Source organism: Sciurus carolinensis, chromosome 8 (assembly GCF_902686445.1).
Source record: "Sciurus carolinensis chromosome 8, mSciCar1.2, whole genome shotgun sequence".
Lineage (NCBI taxonomy): Eukaryota > Metazoa > Chordata > Mammalia > Rodentia > Sciuridae > Sciurus > Sciurus carolinensis.
Window position 1 is genome coordinate 7,602,346 of NC_062220.1, and position 23,418 is coordinate 7,625,763.

Consider the following 23,418-nt stretch of genomic DNA (forward strand, 5'->3'; position numbering starts at 1 on the left):
TGGTACTGGGCATTGAACCCAGGGGCACTTTCCCACTGAACTATATCCCCAACCCTTTTTATTTTTTATTTTGAGTCTCACTAAGTTGCTGAGGCTGGCCTCAAACTTGCAGTCTTCTTGACTCAGCCTCCCAAGTCACCCAAATGCTTTTAAAAAGAGTGTTATCAACTATAACTTCACAACGTGTGTGTGTGTGTGTGTGTGTGTGTGTGTGTGTGTACACATAGTTTGCACTTTGACAGGTTTCCTCCCATATCTGTTATCAGCAAAGGTTCTTATTGCAATTGGTTGCCCCACATCTGGGCAAATGAAGCCTTCATTCTTCTCAGTTTAGTAAAAATTCATAGTAAACTATGAAGAAAGAAAAATTCTGATTGGGCTCCATCTTTTTTTAGAGTTCTTTAAAATAATACTGAATTGTTACTCTACACTCATCTCACTGTAACAAATCACTTAGTGTATACTCTGGTGTTAAAGTTAGTTGTGGTATGTCTTTGTGCTCTACAAAATTAACATAGAACCATTGGATTCATAATAAAAATTTTATTAAAATTTCCTATTTCTAGTATCTTTTGAGTGACCTCTTTCCTTTCTTTCTCAATAATCTATATACACAAGAAACCACTACTGGACTCTTGGATTTTATTGTTTTTTTGTTTTTTTTTTTTTTGTTTTTTTTGTTTTTTTTTTTTTTTGTTAGCTTGTTTTTCCCTATTTGTCTTCTATAACTCAGGCATATATGCCCAGGTGTTAAAAAAAAAAAATTCTGAAACCCTAATACGCACCACAGATTTCTGACATACAAACCTAGTTTTCTTCTCCAAACAGCCAAGAGAGAAAGCCTCAAGGCTACATCTAGATCTCTGTAAACCACTAGATTGCCTATCTGGTATTACTCATTTTTTGAAGAAAATCACTGAAAGAATAAGTAACATGGGCGAAGTTTAGACAAGAATCTGAACGCGTGCTCATAGTTGAAATCCCTATGACCAGGAAAGATGTGCACTCCCCCCCCCCTTTTTTTTTTGTACTGGGGATTAATTAAACCCAGGGATGCTTAACCACTGAACCACACCCCCAACTCCCCTCAAGATTTTTTTTATTTGCGACAGGGTCTTTCTAAATTGCTCAGAGCCTCGCTAAATTGCTGAGGCTGGCTTTGACTTGTGATCCTCCTGCCTCAGCCTCCCCAGATACTGGAATTACAGGCGTGTGCAACCGCACCCAACTGCAAACTTTACATGTGGGAAAAATCTGAGACGAGAAACCAGGAAGCCCACGACCATGTGGGAGACTCGGGGGGCCGCCCTCTGTTTTTCCCACAAGAGACAGGCTCGTGCTCCTCTGCTTTGGTCTTCAGCTTCTCCAGGCCCCGGCAGGCTAGGCTAAGAGCCCCGCTCCCACAGCTCCCCTAAGGCCACGTTTTCTTCCTGCCGTGCGCGGGGGAGGCCCAGCCCGCACAGCCCACCCAGCAGGCATTTCCCAGGCCCCGCCCCTCCACGCCCACCACGCCGCCGGCCAATCACGTCCTGAAACATCGCAAGGCCCCACCCCCTCGAGCTCGGCCGGCCACCTTTGTTCTCCCCCGCTGGGTCTCTCCGCCTGTGCGCTCCGCGCAAACCGAGTGGCAGCCGTTGATTGGTGGCCGCCGCGCAGCCAATCGGAACGGGGCACCTCACGTTAGGGCTCGGAGTTTTAAACGCGCGTCTGGGGGCGCACCGGAGGCGGTGCGGAGCCTGGGCGGGGAGTGGGCCAGGACGCAGGCCCGGCGCAGCGGCCAGCGCGTCCCGCCTCGCGCGGGGATTGGCCTACCGGCGGCTTCCCCGCCCCGTCCAGTTGCTGGGAGGACTTCCTGGAGTGCTTTCTGCGCCCCGCGTCGTTGGGGAGGGCCGCGCTCCGCTGCCGTCGCCATGAGGCTCCGGAAAGCCTGCTTGCTCGTCTTGCTCTTGGCGCTGGCGCAGCTGCTGGACGCGGCCAGCGCCGGGGGAGCGGACGAAGGTGAGCGGGGCCTGGCTGGGGAGGGCGCCGAGCGTCCACGAGGCTGGGAACCGTGGGGAGCCCGGGTAGTACGACCTGGTGACCCGTCGGGCTCCACGCAGATCCCTGCAGAACTAATGACGGGCGTCGCTTGCGGTGCGAACTTGCTGGGCTTTCAGGGAAAGGGCAGGGGCGCTGGACAGCTTTGGGGATCCCTGAGTGGAGACGACCAGGAGGCCGGGGCTTGGACCTCATGAGCTCCGACTCGCTGGAAGTCCCTGCCACCGAGGCTGCGGCGCAGAAAAGGGTACAGACAGGCTTCTTTGCAAGACTCCTTCGTTTTCATGAGCTCAGATTTTCTTAGGTCCAAGCTGATTGTTCTCTGCCCTGGAAGGAGGATCATGGTGGAACTTATCAAAACTTCCAGACGCACACGCCCAGAGACTGTGAGGGGAGAGGGGCCCACTGTGTCCAAACAGGTTGTAGAGAAGATGCGAGGGCGGGAAGATTCGTGGGAGCTCGCAGAGGCAGCCGCGGGCAGCAGGCATCTTCTTAAAAATGGTGTCTGTAGATTTGGAAATAATTAATGCACAGGTTCTGGTTTGAAGGTGAAAGGAAGGTTTGCGTCTCATGTAAGTAGGAGACCCTATCTCTTCTCTCAGCATTTATTCAGCATCTACTATGTGCCAGTCTGTGGCTGCGTTCGAGGAGTCAAGTCTAAGGTGTGTGGTCCCCACCCTCAAAACCCACAGTCTGCTAAGGACAGGGTACAACACCTCACCATGCTCCTGCGTTTTTCTTTGAAATCAGCTACCTGGAAACGTAAGAAAATTTTGAAAACTAAGAAAGTATTAGTTACAGTTGCAGTTCCTAGAGAGCTGGGCATCCAGTGTTGGTCTTAACCTTCTTCCTTTGTGTCCTTTCTCCTGACCACCAGCTTTTACCTACTAAATTTATTCCAATATAAATAACCCCACTTTAACGATATTAGTGTGTAGGGGAATTGTGAACTTTATACTTTTTCAAATAATTGAGTAACTTCTGTGTGGGTCAAATTCAAAGTCTTTGCCCAGTAGAAAAGGAAGTAAAACCCAGAACTCGGTGAAAAAAACACCTGCTGAAAGGAACCAGGTATCGATACTGCCCACAAGTGTGTCTTGGCACTTTTATCCAAATCACTTGGGTGTTTATTTAAATACGAGGCAGGGCTAGGCCTTTGAGTCTATATTTTAAACAAGTTTTTCACTTTTTCATGGGCAGAATAAACTTTGGACATTTTTTGGAACACAGCTGGAAAGTACGAGAGCATTCTCTTTGTTTTGATCCACTGGTTTTGGACTTCAAGGACTTTTGGGACCACCAGGTTTATAATGGGGTCGTAGGTCACTAGAGCTGTATTGTCCCTGGGAAGCAGTTACTTCTAGGGTGAACCAGGTATCCCTGAGGTGTTCTGATCAAGGGCAGCCCTCCCAGGGCATCTTCCAGGAGTAGGGCTCCTAGCCTTCTCTTTGACTCAGCCTATCACATATGACATGGTCAACAGATTTATTTCAGATCTGTGCTAACTCCTACCTCTGATGTTCCAAGTCTTTTTGTTTATTTTGTTTTGTTGTACTGGGGATTGAACCCAGGAGTGCTTTACCACTGTGCTACAATTCCATTCCTTTTTTTTAAATTTTGAGAAAGGATCTCACTAAGTTACTAAAGCTGGCCTCGAACTTGTGATCCTTCTGCTTCAGCCTCCCAAATTGCTGGAATTACAGCCATGCACCACTATGCCAGACTCTAAGTCTTTAGACCTTTCTTTGGTTTCTGTTACATGTTAGGTTCATCAGCACAGTGATATCTGGGCACCTAAATGCTCCCTCCCCCAGTGTGGTTGCTAAGTAGGCCTTAAGCCCTATGGTCTAAGCCTCAGGTGGCAGGGCTTTCCATGTCTTGGATTAGAAGTTGCCTGGACTCTTCCAGCTAAAATAGGAAAGAAAACCCTACATGGTGGTGCATGAGTGTAATCCCAGCCACCAGAAGGCTGAGGCAGGGGATTAAAAGTTTGAAGCGAGGGCTGGGGATACAGCTCAGTTGGTAGAGTACTTACCTTGCATGCACAAGGCCCTGGGTTCAATCCCTAGCACCAAAAAAAAAAAAAAAGTTTGAGGTCAACTTCAGCAATTTAGTGAAACTTTGTCCCAAAATAAGAAATAAAAAGGGTGTATGTAGTTCAGTAGTAAAACACCCTTGGGTTCAATCCCAGTAGTCCCTACCTCCCTGAAAAAGGAAAAATATTTTTGCTTACTTTTATTTAGGGCTGATTACATTTAAAAGTGGAAAATCACTTGCGTATTGTGCTAGGAAATTGATACTCTGCCTTCCTATTCTTTCCTAAGAAGTCATTTTCAGAGTCTTAAAAAAGTGGAAGACCAAAATGATTTCACCGGAACCCTGTATTGGGAAGAAAGTCTGACAGTACAGCATACCAGTTAGGTGACCAAAGTTCCTTGTGCCTTAGTTTCCTCATCTCTAGAGTTCAGGTAACATACTTCCCTCAGGGAGTAAAATAATGTCTTTTAAGAGTTTGGCACAGTGCCTGGCACATAGTTAATATCAACAGTAATGATTTGATCCTTAATCTGATAACAACTTTGTCCTTTTCTCATTTACCATAAACTGTTAAGTGTTGACTTGATGGTAGTTCATCCAGCTGTTAACAAGTGTGTCCCTGGTGGGAACTGGAATTGACCAGCTGAGGAGGTAGAGAGAGAGCATCCTTATGGTAGCTGCCTGTATCTGGGCTGGGCAGGGGAAGGGTGCAGAGTTGTCCTCAGCTGTGTTCCTGTGTTCGGTAGGGGATTTCAGCCACCTGGTTAGATCCCCACATTTCCAGAGTGGCTTTCTCCTGTGGGGTGAGCAATGTGGAGATGAATGTAGGAGGCTTCATTTGCCTCAGGCTAGAAAACTCCTTCAGGTGGTGCTGGAAACTTTTGATGGATGTTCCATCCTAGAATGTCCAACCTTAAAAAAGTGAAACCCAGGGGAAAATAGTCTCCCCATTAAGTTATGATGTGGTTAGCTTGCAGGGTTGTGTAGGTTTCTAGTATATGGGAGATTTAGTCAGCTTTTTTGTTGCTGTAACTAAAAGATCCAATAAAAGCAATTTTAGAAGAGGAAAAGTTTATTTGGGGGCTCACGGTTTCAGAGGTCTCAGTCCATAGACAGCTGGAGATGAGGCAGAACATCGTGGAGGAAGAGTGTGGTGGAGGGAGGTAACTCACATGCTGATCAGAAAGCAGAGGCTCTGCTCACTAGATATGAAATACATACTCCAAAGGCATGGCCTCAGTGACCTGCCTTTTCTAGCCACACCCTCCCCACCTTCAGTTACCACCTATAATCCCATTTGAGTTCCCATCAGGGGAATCAATGCACAGATTGGGTTAAGACTCTCATAACCCAATCATTTCTCTAAACCTTCATGCATTTTTCTCATCCAAACCATAACCAAAGCTGGTCCCCAAAAGCTCATGCCCACCTCACAGTGGAAGATACATTTAGTTAATTTCCAAGAGTCCCCATAGTCTCAGCAGTTCCAAGATTGCCCAAAAATTCCAGTCCAAAGTGTCCTCTGAGATTCACATCATGAGCTCCTGTAAAGATCGTAAACAGTTTACAAGTGTCCGGTGTAGAAAGGTACAGAGTAAACACTTCCATTCAGAAAAGTAAAAGGGACGGAACCAAAGCAAGACCGAAGCCCAGCTGGGCAGACACGTTCTGTAGTTCCGTGTTGGCCTCTGGGGCACATGGCAGCTTGACGTTTTTTCCCAAGGGCTTACGTAGCTCCTCTCCTGTGGATTTGCTGGTTGCAGTCCACATCCCTCTCTGTTGTCTCGTCTCTGCTCAATTCCCACAGCTTTCCTTGGCAGACAGACGGGGTCTCCACTGCAGCTTCGGCTTCCTCCTCACGTCTCCACACTTGGATTTCTCAGGAGCTGTCCACAGGGACTCAGACCCTGATGCACTTGCCTGGCCTTCCAGGCCTTCCTTTGAAATCTTGGTGGAAGCCTCCATGACCCCCTAACTCCACCATCCTGCATGCCTGAACAACCAGCACCACATGGTTGATGCCAAAGTCTGCTGCCATCTCCAGCAGTAGTAAAGCCTTCGGGGACCCTGGGTGGCTGAGCACATTGAAAAAACTTCCTAGGCCCCCTTGTGCAAGGAGGGTGCCCTACTGGTCTCAAGAGAATGTTTACATGGGCTGGGGATATAGCTCAGTGAGTAGAGTGCTTGCCTTGCAAGCACAAGGCCCTGGGTTCAATCCCCAGCACCGCAAAAAAAAAAAAAAAAAAAAAAAAGAATGTTTACTTTTACTCCCTTGAATTTGAGATGGGTGTGATCTTGCCAATTCCTGAGACCTTCAAGCCATCTTTCTTATTGTCTCTGGACACTTTTTAGCATTTCTTCAGTGGCAGTAATGTTTTTAATAACTACAACTTTCTAGGCCCCAGTTTTACACCACTTTTGAAATCCAAGTTTTTCAACTCTCTCTGCTCTGCTTTCTACTCCTTAATATCACAGTAAACTTGGATAAAAGCCACCAGCAACATTCATGCTGCCACCTGAAAACTATACTGCCTAGAAACTTCTGCCAGATTAAGAAGTCCCTTGCTTTTAAAATCAGCCTCACAGAACATCTCAGGCCATGGGCAAAATGTAGACAACTTCTTAGCCGGTTGTCTACTTAGCAGGAATGCCTCTAGTCTAAGTTCTAATAGGGTCCTTTTCCTCTGAAAACTCACGAGCCCTTTCTTTACTGTCCACAGTCAGATCAGCTTTGCCCAGTAAGATCCACTTACAGCATTCTAAAGCTTTGCCAGCTTGCATGGCTAAGCTTTCCAAAATTCCTCCCACAAATTCTAAACTCTAAAAGCTTCTAAACCAGATGGTCAGGTTAGTCACAGCAGTGACCCCACTTCTGGTACCAATTTCTGTTTTAGCTTTTTTTGTTGCTGTGATTCAGACATCCAATAAGAACAATTTTACAGGAGGAAAAGTATGGGGGGGGCTCACAATTTCAGAGGTCTCAGTCCATGAATAGCTAGTTCCATTCCTTGGGGCTTGAGGTGAGGCAGAACATCATGGCAGGAGAGTGTGGTGAAGGGAAACGGCTTACAAGATGATCAGGAAGCAGAGAGAGGTCTCTACTGGCCAGATACAAATATACTTGTAGCCACGCCCCAATTTCCACCTCCAGCCACACCTGCCACTTCAGTTCCCACTCAGTTAATCCCTGTCGGGATTAATTCACTGATTCGGTTAAGACTCTCACACCCAATCAGTTCTCCTCTGAACCTTCCTGCATTGTCTCACATGTGAGCTTTTGGGGGACACCTCAAAGTGCCGTAGAGCACTTGCTAGTGTGCGTGAGACCTGGGTTCTGTTCCTGGTCTCTTCAACCTGCAGAGAAACAACTAGGGTTTTCTGTGAGTTTGGAGGAATGGAAAGAAGGTCATGCCTTAATTCGGTGGAGAGTGCTTAATTATGTAGGGCATGTTCCATCATTTTGTTTTATTCTTTAAAACGAAAATACAGTTCATTGTTTCTTTTTCATTTTATTAGAGTCGGGGTCTCGCTCAGTTGCATAGGGCCTTGCTAAGATGCTGAGGCTGAGTTTGAACTTGTGATCATCCTGCCTCAGCCTCCCAAGTCCCTGGGATTACAGGTGTGCACCACCACGCCTGGCTCAGCTCATCATTTTTGAATGTTACCACCACGCCCGGCTCAGCTCATCATTTTTGAATGTTAAGAAATAGGTTGCCTCGTTGGAATGTGCTGACCCACTAGGAGTGTTGAGTCTGCTTCAGGCTGAGCATAGCAAGAAAACATCTGTGAAGGTCCTTTTTGTAAAATTCACCCTGGAAGAGACTTGCCTATGTGCAGACTATGCAGTTCTGCTTCCTGTCCTCCCATGGCTCCTAGCTTGAGGAGAGGAAGTTCCCTAATGCCTTCTCTCCATCTATAAGCTAGTAAGTTCCATTCTGTGACGGGGCTGAGCAGCCAGGCAGTGCAGGGTGGGATGGTGCACACTGGGCAGAAAAGCTCCAGAACATCCCTGCATTAAGCCCCCAGGTCACTAGGGGGACACTCAAGCGAGAGCCATTCAGGTGTTCAGCGAGCTTTTTGGAAAGCCACTGTGACTGCTGTGCCGCTGGTCAGCCCTGTCGGTCCTCCGTGCTTCCCCTCTGAGGGGCTCCTGAAGTACCTGCAGCAGTGAGCCCTGGGAGCCAGTGTTAAATTCCAGGACCCCGAGGGCGTGAGGTCCTGTGATGCAGGAGGACCAGGCGGTGTCACATCTGGCCCTGCCAGTCACATCTGGGAGGAACTCGGTCTGAGGTGCATGTAAAGGAACAAGAGTGGGCCACCAGCCCTATCATTGACAGGTGGACCGCGTCAGTCTGTGGCTTCAGAGCGAGATGTGTATTTGGACCTCGTGAGTTTCTTTCAGAGAAACGTGTCAGTAGGCCAGGCTTAATTTTCTGAGCCTCACAGAGCAGAGACTCCTTCCTTTCCCCGCGCCTCCTCAGTGGTCTAGAAAAACTTGAATAGCAGGCCCGGAAAACCCTGGGAATGCAGGGTTATTCTCCAGGGTGAGGAGGCTGCCCTCTCCCTGGGGGAACTGTCCACAGGCTTGTTGCCTACATGCTGCATGAGCCCAGGCTGCCCTGCCTGTGCGCCCCTGGAACCTGGCCTCTCGCGTTGCGCCAGCTGGTGCCTTGCCGATGGTGCCCAGTGGCTCCCGCTGCCCAGGAAGGAGAGCTGTGGCCAAGAGAATTGCAAAGCTAGCTTGGTTTCTGGTCCTGAAAGTGTAGGGCTTTTAGAGGGGTTCCTGTGCCTCCCACAAAAGAGGAACACAGGCCTACGTGGGGAAAGGAGTGTGGCGAGGATGGAGGTGGAGATGGGGTTTTTGTTGGCTTGCTTTTTTTTCTTGGTACCAGGGATTGAACTCAGGGTTTAGAGACAGGTTCTCACTGAGTTGCTTAGTGCCTCTCTGTTGCTGAGACTGGCTTTGAACTCGAGATCCCCCTGACTCAGCCTCCCAAGCTGCTGGAATTATAGGCATGTGCCACCTTTTGTTGGTTTTTTGTAATTAGTTTTTAGATTGGTAGTTTTGTTTGCTTTTTAAACCCAGGGGTACTTTATCGCAAGCTGTATCCCTGGTTGGTCGGTCGGTCTCTCTTTTTTTTTTTTCTAAGTCAGAGTCTTGTTAGGCTGCTGAGGCTGGCCTCAACCTGCCATCCTCCTGCCTCAACCCCCTGAGTAGCCGGGATTACAGACATGTACCATCTTGCCCGGAAAGATTATAGATTTTAATAACAATGATGAGAGCTTCCCCATGCTCCCAGAACGTCTGAGTGCACTGGAGAAGTGGAGTGATGGCTCCACTGTTCCAGCCGCAGAGCCAACACTGGCTTAGTAGAGGCAACGGGACCCAGGAGTCCCAGTCTCCGGAGGGTGGCTCACAGGCCATGAGTGCACCCTCATCCCCAAGCAGCTAGCAAATTGAGTGTTCCCGAGAAACAACTCCAGAAAATAATCGGCCCCTAGAAATATTCTGGCCTTGGAGTTAACGAAATTATTGTGCTGGTTGTGTTCAGTTCTGTTTGCTGCTGTGACGGCAGCTGGAGAAACTGGTCAATAAGAACTGCGGGAGGCTGGGCTGAGGCTCTACAGTGGAGCACTTGCCTAGCACGTGTGAGACCCAGGGTTTGATCCTCAGCACCACATATAAATAGATAAAATAAAGGCACGCTGTCCATCTACCACTACAAGAAAACCTAGAAATTAAAAAAAATGGAGTTCTACAAACACTTGAATCTGTACTGTAGTTTGGCAAAAAATCAAACTTGAGGGCTGGGGTTGTGGCTTAGTAGTGGAGCACTTGCCTAGCATGTGTGAGGCACTGGGTTCGATTCTCAGCACTGCACATAAATAAAATAAAGGTCCATCAACAACTAAAATATATGTACATATAAATAACTTTTTAAAAAAAATCCAACTTGACAGGTTCTACTCAGTTTCCTGCATTCCAAGAAGAAACTTTGCTTCCAAGCAGAAGTGTAATTTGTTCTTGTTGTTGTTGTTGTTGTTGTTGTTTTTTAAATGCATATTGACCCCATAAATTTCTAAGTTTGTCATCACAAAATATTTTCCACCTGGGTATTATGCGGAGGTGACTTTGTAAGTAAAACATGATTCCTCACCTTCTTCCTCTTCAGCCTTTCCTTCAAGGATGGTAAAAGCCGTGGAAGTATTTTTTATGACTACAAGGTAAGATGCCACTCCTTCAGAAGCAGAAGTCGTCCTCCAGAGTGGAAAGGCGAGAATGAGTCCTTGTTCCCCGTTCCTACTATTGGGGGCCAGGCAGGTACTTTGTTCACAGGAGGTCACACCAAGGCCCTGTTGGTGGACAGCAGAGCAAAGCAGAGGCTGCCAGCCAAGCCTTTCTGAGGCATTTGCTCTGTAAGTTCTTTATTTTTTGGCCTGGGGAGTACTGGGGATCAAACCCAGGGCCTTCCTCATGAAGAGCAGCACCCCAGCCCTGAGCTCTGCCCCCCCAGCCCTTGCTCTTTAAATTCTAGGACAGGTTTTCAAGCACCTGTAGCCACAGCCTCCCTTACATGCAGACCCAGAGCAGAATTGCTGGGGCGAGGGACCCCACAGGACTCGTGACACATTTTGAGGCTTTGGGTTCTAAGAAAGTTTTGAAGACAAGAATCATCAATTTCCTAACCAGTATTTTCCACTCAGATTCTTCTGAAAGAGAAAATGCTATTGAGGATGAAGAGGAGGAGGAGGAAGATGAGGAGGAGGAAGAAGACTTGGAAGTTAAGGAGGAAAACGGTGTCTTGGTCCTGAACGATGCGAACTTTGATAACTTTGTGGCTGATAAAGACACGGTGCTGCTGGAGTTCTACGCACCCTGGTGAGGACCGCGTTCTGCTTCCTCTGCAGCAGGTGCTCCCCTCGGGGCCGTCTAGGGCCCGCTGGGGTGCGGAGGTCTGGCCAAGGGAGCTTGGGCTTTTTTTTTTTTTTTAGTTGTAAATGGACTTAATGCCTTATTTTATTTATTTATTTATGTTTATGTGGAGCTGAGACTTGAACCCAGTGCCCCACACTGCTGGGCAAATGCACTACCCCTGAGCCACAACCCCAGACTGAGGAATGCCAACTTCTGGTGTAGGAACACAGAGCTGGGGCTCGGTTCTGCCGGTTGGCATTGAGCAGCCTGGAGCCGCTCTCAGGGAGGGCACCTCCGGGGTTCTGCTGGCTGTCTAAGTGCAGGCTGTTGGCTGTGGGGGATGTGGGGGATTTTTTAACATACACAGGCTCTGGGGAAAGAGTCACCCCACTTCCTTTCCTGTCTCACCCCTCCTAGTGTCGTCCCTGCTGACTCTTGTCTTCCTTTCGCTCTCGTCTCTTCTCTGCTGTTTTGTAACTCATGACCCCTTCTGTTTCCCTCTGTCCCCCCGTCCCTGTTTCATTCTGAGAGAAAATAACCATCGTGCCCATGCTGTCTGCCCAGTGCCTGGCAGGTACATGCTATAATTGTTTTTGTTTTTTTTTTCTTTTGGTTGCAAGATCCCTGAACTTTTAAAACGTGAGAACCCCAAAGAGCTTTTTAAGTCAGGTAGCCTTTAGAAAACCCCACTTTATACTCAGTGTGTGTCTTACTTAAGGGATTCTGACTTCATAGACCCCCTGAAAGGGTCCACTGGACCAAACTTAAGAGACTTATACAGCTGTCCTTTGGACTCCCAGGGAACTGATCCAGCCTCCACCATCCCTCGCGGACACCACAATACACAGACGCTCAGGTTCCTTCAGAAAGTGATGTGACTGCATGTGACTATGCGTACCTCTTGTATTTGGGGGATTGTTCTGTGCGTGGTGCTGGGCTGGAACCCAGGACCTCACACATGCTAGGCAAGTGCTCTACCCCAGCCTTTTGTCTTCTATTTCTGAGACAGTTTCACTAAGTTGCCCAACCTTTGATCCTCCTGCCTCACCTCCTGAGTAGCTGGGATCACAGATGTGTACATCATCTCCATATTATTTATAATACATAACACAAAGTAAGTGCTGTGTCCATAGTTGTTCTGCACCGTTCAGGGATAGTGACAAGACAGGTCCGTACGTCTCAGTACAGGTGCGAGGGTTTTTGTTTTTGATCCACAGTTGGATGAACTTATGGATGTGCACCATGTGGATGTGGAGGGCTGACTGTAAACAGAAGGAATCCTTTAGGTCGAGGGTATTTGGAATTCAAGCCTGGATGTCTCAACTTGGAGCTCTTGGGCCTCCCTGTGGTGTTATGTGGCGTCGTTCCGCTTCACTTCAGATACTTCCTTAAGCCCCGTTTTTTGGGGTGGTGTTGGGTTCACACCTGCATGGGTGCAGTGACCTGTTCCTCCTTCCCTAAATCTGACCCTTAGGTGTGGACATTGCAAGCAGTTTGCTCCAGAATATGAAGAGATTGCTAGAACCTTGAAGAGTAACGATCCTCCCATTGCTGTTGCGAAGATCGACGCCACCTCGGCGTCCATGCTGGCCAGTAGGTTCGATGTGAGTGGCTATCCCACCATCAAGATCCTGAAGAAGGGCCAGGCTGTTGACTACGATGGCTCCAGGACCCAGGAAGGTGAGCTGGGACCTGAGCAGCGTGAGGGGAGCAGACCCTGGGGTGATCCAAAGGAAGGAAAGGCGAGTGCCCCAGACCGGCTCCCGCAGAGCACCAGCCGCTGGAGTGTCAGGGGCTGAGGTTGGTGGGAGGCTGTTTTCACTTCCAGACCACGGCAGCCGAGATCTGGAGCAGGAGCGTTAGAGATGACACCAGAGGCCTGGGCCCAGAGGTGTTCCAGAGCAGTGGCTCTTGGTGTTTAGAGGGCTCGCTCAGACAGATGGCTAGTAAGTTCAAGGTAGCCAAGTAATTGGCACCTCTCAGAGGCGCCCAGGGCTTGCCTGTGCTGTGGTGCAAAACCATGCGCAGAGAGCAGAGTCCCTGGCAGCACCTGCTTTCAGGCCTGTTGGGCTCTTGCTTGCTCACATGAGGCACCTTGGAAGTTTTATCAAATGAATAAACAGATAAAAAAATGTGGTTTCCTTAGCAGGGGCATACTTCTACTTTGTGTGTGTGTGTGTGTGTGTGTGTGTGGTGGTGGTGGTGCTGGGGATTGAACCCAGAAACATTCTGCCTCTGAGCTACATCCTTAGCCTGTTTCAGCCAAATTGCTATTATTACATGCCTGTGCCACCTTACCCAGTGGCATATCATATCTCCCTTGTAATCAGTTTTTTTTTTTTTTTTTTTTTTTTTTTTAAGATACTGCCACGGGGCTGTGGAGATAGCTCAGTCAGTAGAGTGCTTGCCTTGCAAGCACAAGGCCCTGGGTTCGATCCCCAGCACCCAAAAAAAAAAAGATGCTGCCGCATTTTCCATTCAGCACGTGGAATGGTGGAGAGAACAACTGAACAGGGTTCAGAGGTTGGGGGGTTTTTATATGATACAGGAGAGGGAACCCAAGGCTCTTGATTTTTGCACACATTTTGTCATGCATGTAATACACTAGTGTTAGATATGTATGAATAAGTATATATAAAGCCTGTACACATTAAGGGGACTTTCCAAAATTCTATTAGGCATGTTTGATCAAAATCAGTTGGTACATAGTCCAGGAAAAAGGAGATCATGCATCCAGTAGGTCTTCTGCCTTCTAGAGGAGAGGAGGCTCAGGTGGTGTATGTAGTGGTGGAAATGTCCCACATGCTCAGCCTTTTTTTTTTTTTTTCCCCTCTATTTCAGAAATCGTTGCCAGGGTCAGAGAAGTCTCCCAGCCCAACTGGACACCTCCCCCGGAAGTCACACTTGTGTTGACCAAAGATAACTTTGATGAAGTTGTGAATGATGCAGACATAATTCTGGTGGAGTTTTATGCCCCATGGTGAGATGGGGGTCTCAAGTTTTATGTTACTGATTATTCAGCACCCTGCTGGGCTTGGGTGGAGGGTGCAGTGCAGGTGGAGGCAGAGGCACCAGGTCTTCTAGAAGAGAAGAGGTCGTAAGGGTGCCACCAGGGGCATGGTCACGGAAGGAAGCAGGTAATCTTTCTTAGGGAAAAGGGGACCCAAAGGAAAGTAGATACCAGAAAGAAAGGGGGAGAGGGTTCAGGCAGCTTTTGTGAGGTCCCCAAAAGCTTGTGGACCAAAGTGGCTGTTGTCGACAGGCTTCATGGGGGTGGGGAGGAGGCATGACCAATTGCAAGGATAACCCAGGAGGTAGGATGGGGGTGACAAAGTGGGCAGAGCAAATTGGAGGGAAGAATTTTCAAAGGTGAATGAGTATACCTGCAAGAGGGCCATCAGCCTTCTCCGGAGATGACCTGAGGCACTGGGTGAATTTGTCTTGGGTCAGCCAGTGGTTCTGACTCCTAAGTAGGCCTAGCAATTGTCAGAATATGCCTGTGGACCAGGGTAGAGACCAGTGAATGGCGAGTCAGGAATGTGACTGTTGGGCCAAGAAGAGTGGCCTCAGTGGCTGTTCTGTGGACGAGTCCTGAGGAGTCGGTGGGCAGGGAAGTGTGTGGGCCTCAGATCAGCAGGCGGAGGCTGTGCCTGGTGCACGGCGAGAGCCCAGGGCACCCAAGCCCTGTTGAGGCTTTCTGGGCTCTGCAGGAAAAATCCTGCACCTAGTCATTATGGGCTTGTAGGAAGGAAGTGAGGAGACAGACGAGTGGTACAGAGGGAAAGGGATTGGGAAGTTCGAAGCCTTGGTCCAGGAGCAGGCAGGCTTGACCCCCTCTTAACCCTTCAGTGATGCTGGGGAGATGCTGGCCCTGTCCTGCTGCAGAAGTGGCCCTGGCTTGGTGGTTGGGGAGTGGGAAGAGGAAGAGCAACAGGACATTGCACCGATGGGTTGCTTTAGGGATTGTATTGGCAGACGGTTCGTTGCCCCAGCGCGCTCGCTGTTTGTGGTGCAGTTTGTTTGGCTTATGATGCCCTGGAGGACGGTTACCTTTTACTTTCAAATAGTTCCCATGTTGCAGAAACAGTTCTTCAGGTTTCTTGGGTGTCCTAAAGGCCAGGGCAAGACAGTGTTTAACTGAGGCCTGAGAGCCTGTGACGCATGAGGCCCTGGCCAGCAGTTGTCAGGTCTTGTGGTGTAGACAGGCCGAGTTAGGCACAGCAGTCTGAAGTCTGGGTTCCTCTGAGGCACGCCTGTCTTCTCCTGCCCCGGTTGGTTTGTGTGAGTGTGGGTTTGTCAGCTCTTCCTCCTATCCCTGTCTCTGTTGATGTCATTACCTCTCCCCACTCTCAGGGGCTCCTATCTGGTCCTCTGCGTACCTCAGGCCCCAGCTCAGCTGTCATGGCCTCTCTGAAGCCATCACTGACTTGCATCCTTGTCAATGCTCATCCCCCCAACCCAGAATATTCTCTCCCCTCTTAGGACGTTGTCTGTATGGCCTTTCCCGTGGCTCTGCCTTCCCCGCAGATGCTCCTGTCTGCACACATACTTGTGTGTTCATGTGTGTATGCACGTGCTCGCGTGCACCTTCCGGTTCACAGATGCCATAGTAGGAAGCTCACATCTTCACCTCCTGGTTTCTCTTGGGGCCCGGCTCAGTGCCCACACCTAGGAGACATTCCGAGGTTTGCTGGATGCTACTGAGTTGCTTGGGAACACTGAATTGGTTTCTGTACCTCATTTATCTGGGAGATGAGTCCACGCTGGGACAGGCCCTTGACAGAACCGGCTTTCTCTTGTCAGGTGCGGACACTGCAAGAAACTTGCCCCCGAGTACGAGAAGGCCGCCAAGGAGCTCAGCAAGCGCTCCCCACCAATTCCACTGGCAAAAGTCGACGCCACTGCAGAGACCGACCTGGCTAAGAGGTTCGATGTCTCTGGCTACCCTACCTTGAAAATTTTCCGCAAGGGAAAGCCTTTTGAGTACAATGGACCACGAGAGAAATATGGTATGGCCACATCCTTTCCTCATCCCCTGGTGGGGCGAGCTCCGAGAGGGGAGTAGCGTGGGCAGCTCCAAAGCCCCTCCTCAGGCATGCGCTTTCCTCCCAGGGATTGTGGACTACATGATTGAGCAGTCAGGGCCTCCCTCCAAGGAGGTTCCAACCCTGAAGCAGGTCCAGGAGTTCTTGAAGGACGGGGACGATGTTGTCATCATTGGCGTCTTTCAGGGAGAAAGTGACCCAGCCTACCAGCAGTATCAGGATGCTGGTAAGTACTGGCCCGCTGTGCTGAACAGAATGACAAGCCCTTCGAGGAGTCCGAGGCTACTCAAAACAGGCAAAACTCATTTTGCACAGAACTCGAGGGTCATCACGTAGGAGATGGCTGGAGGGTCGACTGAGGTAGTCTGTGGAGTGAGCCTTCTCCCCTGGGGCCGGGTTGCCTCCCTGTGGCCTTCTTGCACATGGATGGTAGGATCATATACTAAGTGGGTGACACTGGCTGTGCCCTCGTCCCCCTGGCCTCTGAGCAGAGGGGAGGGCACAGTCCTCATCCCGGCGTCTGCCTCCCCCTCCCTGGGCCTCTGGCTCTGCCGGTTACTAGCACTGTGGCCACAGGTGCAGGGCTGCCTGCCATCTTTCCCACTCCCAGAGGCTGTCAGATCAGTTGGGATAACATAGATGAAGTGCTTAGCAGACAATATGGAGTGCCTCATAGACGGCTGGTCGTGCTGGTCTGAGAAGTGAGGCGATTGTGTACGACCGTCAGCAGCCCTGTCCTGGGAGGGTGGGGACAGGTGGCAGGCACCCCGCCTTGAAATCCACTGTCTGCCCAGGTCTGGCTCCTGGTGCCTGGGGACCATGTGCCAGCCTTCCTCTCCGTCCTTAGTTTCCTGAGCCCCTCTCCCCTCCACGTACCAGGCAGCTTGGTTTTCTATTTCACAGTGCTTGTCATCTTTTTTAAATTCACAACTCACCATGACACAATTACAAATACATGCACACCGAGTGAATTTATGTTGTAATAAAACGTACAGTAGAATTAGATGTGTTTCCTCGGTCTTTGTTGGTTAGGTAACCTTGCCATCCATTCTAGACTTGTCAGTTAGGAAGAAACTTGCAGGGGAGCCCCAGCTTACCCAGGGCTTTAGCTGAGTGCTAAAGAACTGCATTCAGGCTACAGCCCACCCCTCAGGAGAAGGTAAAACCCGCACCATGAGGACCCAGGCACGTGTGACGCTGCATGCCCTCTATGACACGCTGCTGGCCTCGATGCCAGTATGCTCCTCGTCACGGACGGTGGGGTTTAAGCTCGGGTATTGTCTACACAGAATTCATGGTGTAGTCGCTGTTTTTAGGGCATTTACTTTAGCCAGCATGGGTAACAAATTAAACCTCATTCATTCCAGCAGTCTAATAAATTGCATTTTATTGTATTATTAATTTGTCAGCCAACAACCTGCGAGAAGATTACAAATTTCACCATACTTTCAGCACTGAGATAGCTAAGTTCTTGAAAGTCTCCCCGGGAAGGTTGGTCGTAATGCAGCCTGAGAAGTTCCAATCCAAGTATGAGCCCAGGAGCAGCGTGATGGACGTGCAGGTGAGGGCTGTGCAGGGCAGCCTGGGCACCCAGCAGGCGTGAGCATCTGGGGTTGGAAGCATGGCGGGAGTTTTGTCCTGTGCTCTGCATCTGGAGTGCCTTTCCCAGCCCTCCCTCCCTACCCATTGTTAGCTGGAGGGAGTCTCAGCCCAGTGGCTCAGGGCCCAAGTTTGCAGGAAGGGCGGGGCTGCCACATACCTGGCAGATCGTGGGACCTGAGGCCCCAGTGAAGCTCCGTCTGCTTTTGCCAAAGCAGTTGTTCTCTTTATACTTTCTGGCAGGAAGCTCCAGGCGCCTTTGGTGCCCAGGCTACTGTGGTTTGGCCTGGTGTAGCTGGGGTGTGCTGGGTCAGAACTGAGTCTCGTTTGCTGGCAGGTAGCTCGGGTGTGGAGGCTGTGATGCGCAGTGGGCCCTTCCCCTTCCTGGGTGGAGCTGATCAACGTACTTGCATTTCCCCTTTTTCCCCTCTGCCTGCTATCTATTTAGGTTAGCATGTTGCTCCGGAAGGGCAGGTGGCGTCCCAGCCCCGGGTGAGCCTGGGTCCAGCTCAGTGTTCCCCGGGCTTCAGTGGATGGGTCTGGTTTGGAAGACGCTTTTATGTGGCAGAGGCTGGCACGCAGAGCACGTGCTCCTGCACTGGGCCCCACGGCAGCCGGAAGTCCAGCTGAGAGGGAGTGCAGGTGTCCTGGGCTGAGCCAGCCCCACGCACCTTTCTCACTGGGCTCTGGGCTCTCTGGTCCTGGAGGAGGAAAGGATGAGGCGAGTGCGCATGGAGGGAGCAGCCACAGAGGCTGGAGTACAACAGAGCCAGAGAGGCTGTGAGCCCTGAGGCTGTGACTTCCTTGTGCTCCCTCTGCCCTCGAACCTGTGGGTCCCAGTCCGCAGCCCACCCATCTATTTCTTGGCTCGTGTGAGGCTCAGGACCCTCTGCTTCCCTGAACTTAGGACACCTGCTGTGACTCCTCCCTCCCACTTCCCTTCCTTGAAAAGAGGGACTCCAGGAATCAGGCACAGCCCTGTGTGGGCCTGCGTGTTCCCAGGAAAGGGTCTGTAGCTTTCAGTAAATTCTTTAAGGCATTCCTGACCCTGGAAAGCTTACAGTCCGTGTGATTAGTCTATTAAGCCTGTCACTGCTGCTCTGCTCTTAAATTCTCCTCCAGAGCACTCCTTTCCTGCGTTTCCAGCATATTCCACCCATCCTGTACATAGACCAGATCTTCTTGGCACCTCATCCTGCCTCTGCCCTGCTGTTCCTTTCCCAGTTGGCAAGGCCCTCCTGTCCTTCAGTGCCACTGGGAATACCTGGAGACCTCCCTGGCCACCCCATCTAGGTGGGAACTTTGGACCCACTGCTTCCTGTCAGTACAACGTTGGGCAAACTGGCTGTGCCTCAGTTTCTCCAGTTATAAAGTAGACATGGCAGTGCCCACCTCTGGTGGTTGTGAGGGTGATGTCTGAAGGGCCCAGTGTAAGTCCTCACTGAGACCTAGAGACACCTGTCCGAGCTGTGTTTCCATTGCAACTGCCCCTGTGCCCAGCTAGTCACAGGTACCATATAAATGTCAATTGGGTTTGCTTGACACTGAGACACCCCACAAGCCATCCTTAAAGGCCACAGTGCTGAGACTTCAAGAGCAGCCATCTGTGCCCAAATGTGCTGAGCCCTCTGCACGTACAACCTCCCAGAGAAGAGGGGTGGTCTCAGCGGCTGAGGAACTTACCCCATGTGGCTTTGACCCACATCCTAACCCAAGACTACACCCTGCCAAATATAAGGTGAATCTCATAGGCTGTTGTGAAGATAGTGGAGCTAAACGTGGGAAGTTCTGCACTGTTGAGACTACTTAGTGGCTGTTGCCATCAGAGAGCCAAGCCTTTCTTGAAAAGTTCCTCACTGGGCCTGGCGAGCCCTGGCCTTGCCTGAGAAGTGCACTCGTGTGGACAAGCCCCAGAAGACAGCAGGCAGTTACCGGGTGTGCTTGACTGGGGCCCAACCCAGAGTGACCTGAGACCCATGCCCTCCAAGGTCTCCACTGTCCCACCCCATGCAGATTTCCTCTCGAAGCAAACATCTGTCGACAGTGATGGAGAAAAGAGTGTTAGCTAAAACTCCTTTTCTATTGACTGGTCCCACCTGTGCCCTCTTTGAAACAGGGTTCCACAGAGGTGTCGGCCATCCAGGACCACGTGGTGAGACACGCTTTGCCCTTGGTGGGCCACCGCAAGACTTCCAACGACGCCAAGCGGTATGCCAAGCGCCCCCTGGTGGTTGTCTACTACAGCGTGGACTTCAGCTTTGATTACAGAGCTGGTAAGGGACCCGCCAAGACCCATCTGGAGCTGGGGCTCACTCACAGAATCCTGCCTTGGCCCAGCCTAGCAGATTAATGGAGCACGTGTAGTTTTTCCTTAGGGCTTCAGGGTCTTCAGGGTCACTTTTCTTTTCCCTTCTCTTTTTAGCAAGAAGGGAGCACAGAGTTGATTGAGCCCAGCACCCTCTTGGAGGTGAGGCCACAGAGTCAGGCCTGGGCCACTCGGCTGCAGGCACTGCTGTGTCCTCTGGGGCTTGCTGGGCTCGCAGCCCCAGGCACCTGCCCACAGTGGGGCTCTTTGAGGTTTGCTTCTGTCTGCAGTGGAGGTGTATCTGGGACTTGTGCACTGTGGGAGAGTGCTAGCGACAGTCTTAACCTTACCTCAGGTCTGAGCTAGAACCGTTGCCGAGCCCAGCCCAGCTCACAGCGCTTGGTCCATTGCAGCTACTCAGTTTTGGCGAAACAAAGTCCTGGAAGTGGCTAAGGACTTCCCCGAGTACACCTTTGCTATTGCTGATGAGGAGGACTACGCCACAGAGGTGAAGGACCTGGGGCTCAGCGAGAGTGGGGAGGACGTCAACGTGGCCATCCTGGACGAGAGCGGGAAGAAGTTCGCCATGGAGCCAGAGGAGTTTGATTCTGACACCCTGCGGGAGTTTGTCACAGCTTTTAAGAAAGGTGAGCTGGGGCTGAGGGCTCCCCTCAGGTGGAGCACGGAACCTGGGCAGCCATGGGGTATCTGGTGCCCCACATGTGCAGGAGGAGGGGAGGCTGCTGGCAGCCTCTGTCCACTCCGCTCCCACTCCCAGTCCCGCTCACTCCCTCTGACTCCCCGTCTGGGCTGGGCCAGTGCTGACCTAAACACTGGGGCACCAAGACAGCATAGAGGTTTTGGAACACAGGGGATGTGTTTTGGTTTTGGTTTTTTAAACTGGGGATTTCACCCAGGGGCTCTTGACCACTAAGCTACATCCCCAGCCCTTTTTGTTTCCAGGCAGAGCCTAGTTGCTGGGGCTGACCTCAAACTTGGGATCCTCCTGCCTCAGGCTCTCGAGTAGCTGGGAACACAGGAGTGGGTCACCGTGCCTAACAACAATAGAACTTTATTTATTTGGCTGTTCTGGGCATGGAACCCAGGGCCTCGAGCCTGCTAGGCAAGTGCTCTACTTCTGAGCCACATCCCCAGCCCTCTTCCATCGTTTGCGTTGAGAGTAAAAGATCTGGAAGACCATCTGAGGGCTTACTTAGCATTAGCCTCCAGCAGCTGAGATCCAGGGTTAGAGCAGGGGCAGGCAGAGGGGGCATCCAGAGAGGCAGCCCAGAAAGATGGGGCAGCGTATGGATTCAGGTAGCTCCTCTGGTGGCAGAGCTGTTTGTTGTCGGTCACTTGCTTTAATGAGTCCAACCCTTGGTTCCTGTACCTGAAGGATGAGGGATAGAGACATTCTAAGTCTTTTTTCTTCTTGTTCTTTTTGTTTCTACTTCTTTTTTTTACAATCAGAAAAAGGGTGGGCCTTGGAAATTTTAAGAAGCCTTTCCTAGAAACTCTTTGAAACAGGCTTTTGGATTTAGAAATAAGTTTCATGTACGTGGAAAACCTGATTTGATTGATGTGTTGAGCAAATTATCCAGTCCTAGTGATGGCTCACCAGGGTACCTGTCAGTCTTCAGCATACCGCCCCGTATGTGGCTTTCAGGCCCTTGGTGCCAGCACTCTGTAGCTCCTCTGCACTGGGCAGCATCTCTGGATGGTCAGGACCTAGTGGACCATTAGGCCAGTAGGGTGACCTGCTCCCTCTCTGGCCTTTGCCAGGACTATGAGAGTAAAAGATGAGCGTTCCTGTAGCAGTGCTTATTGCTAGGGTGAGGTCTGGGGACAAGGTCTTTCCTGTCCCCGGCAGCGTGGGACTCACCACTACAGTGTCTGCCCTATTCCTGTGCACCGAGCTGCCTCGCTGCCGGGTCCAGGGCCTTTCAGCACTGACGCCTTCCCCCGGCCTGGCTTTCCTTGGCAGGGAAACTTAAGCCAGTCATCAAATCCCAGCCGGTGCCCAAGAACAACAAGGGGCCCGTCAGGGTGGTCGTGGGGAAGACCTTCGACAACATCGTGATGGACCCCTCGAAGGACGTCCTCATCGAGTTCTACGCGCCCTGGTGTGGGCACTGCAAGCAGCTGGAGCCCGTCTACACCAGCCTGGCCAAGAAGTACAAGAACCAGAAGAACCTGGTCATCGCCAAGATGGACGCCACCACCAACGACATTGCCAGTGACCGCTACAAGGTGGACGGCTTCCCCACCATCTACTTTGCCCCCGGAAGGGACAAAAAGAACCCGATTAAATTTGAGGGTGGAAACCGAGATCTGGAACATTTGAGCAAGTTTATAGACAAACATTCCACAAAATGGAGCAGGACCAAGGAAGACCTTTGAAGGCCTGGAGGTCTGCAGAGGGTGGGAGAGCCAGACACTGTAGTGGCCAGTGGCCACCAAGTGAGCCCTGAAGGCCGAGGCCGTTAATGTAATGGTGGTATCTCAACTTTTTCTCTTTTGTTATTTTTTATACTTCGATATGTCACCTTGTGCTCTGAATACTGATTAGCCATGAATGCAATAGTTTAGGCCAGATTTTTATGGAGGATACATCTATTTTTATCATTTGGGGTCTGATTTTTTTTTTTTTAACTTTAATATTTTCTCAAAGCAGATAAGTTGAATCTCTGTGTGAGAATGTTTTCTTTTTTAATTTAAAGATTCAAAAAACTTTGCCAAATCATGTCGAGCTTGCCTTTTATCATTGTCCGAGGAATTGTTAGTCAGGATGTGCCCGTCGGTATGCTTTGGTTTGGGGTTTCTTCTTGTGTCAGCACAGGCGTGAGAGTTGTCGCTGAGCACCTGCCCGGATGACGTTCCATCCCGACTTCCCAGCAGCGCCCAGTCCAGGATGGAGCATCCCAGGCTGTACAGGCATTGCCGTCCCACCGCCTGCCACAGCCTGGGCCACACGTGGAGGATCATGGCCCCTGTTCCCCAGCTCAGTCCCTCTGCTGGAGCAGAAGTGTTCTCGGACACACAGAGACCTTGAGGTTGTAGAAAAGGTAGGGTAGAGTCAGGTGGCACACGCCTAATCCCAGCAACTTGGGAGGCCAAGGCAGAAGGATCACAAGCTTAAGGCCAGTCTGGGTAACTCAGTTGAGACCCTGTCTCAAAATGAAAGTTTTTAAGAAGTAGGGAGTAAGGGTGCTGGGGATGTAGCTCAGTGTAAAGCACCTCTCGTTCAGTCGCCAGTACCAAAAAGAGAGAGGGTTGGGTTGCATAATGGAATTAAAAAGTTATTAAAAATTAATTTGAATAACTATGTTAGAAAACATCTCTGTTCTACAGGCATTAGGGTTGAATGGACTTGATGGAGGCCTGGACCTGGGCCTGGTGGACAGCCATCCAGCTGCAGAGCACATGTTGTCTCACTCACCCCTGAGAAGCCCCAAGGGGGCCATCCTGGCCTGGGCACA

General features: G+C 50.5%; 1 protein-coding gene across 2 annotated transcripts; it reads left to right on the top strand.

Annotated features, from left to right (window-relative positions):
- The first annotated feature begins 1,701 nt into the window (after positions 1-1,701).
- Pdia4 (protein disulfide isomerase family A member 4) lies at positions 1,702-22,684 on the top strand. Of its 2 annotated transcripts, none has more exons than XM_047560382.1 (10): positions 1,702-1,998; positions 10,780-10,954; positions 12,465-12,670; positions 13,832-13,969; positions 15,779-15,916; positions 16,103-16,261; positions 17,445-17,596; positions 19,751-19,907; positions 20,353-20,586; positions 21,924-22,684. In XM_047560382.1, exons 1-10 carry the CDS (start codon positions 1,911-1,913, stop codon positions 22,337-22,339), a joined length of 1,863 nt encoding a protein of 620 aa, XP_047416338.1. In that variant the 5' UTR covers positions 1,702-1,910; the 3' UTR covers positions 22,340-22,684. The 2 variants fall into 2 exon arrangements, with proteins under 2 accessions (XP_047416338.1, XP_047416336.1); XM_047560380.1 differs by having other exon boundaries at positions 1,709-1,998; positions 13,832-13,970; positions 15,794-15,999.
- The last annotated feature ends 734 nt before the right edge of the window (positions 22,685-23,418 follow it).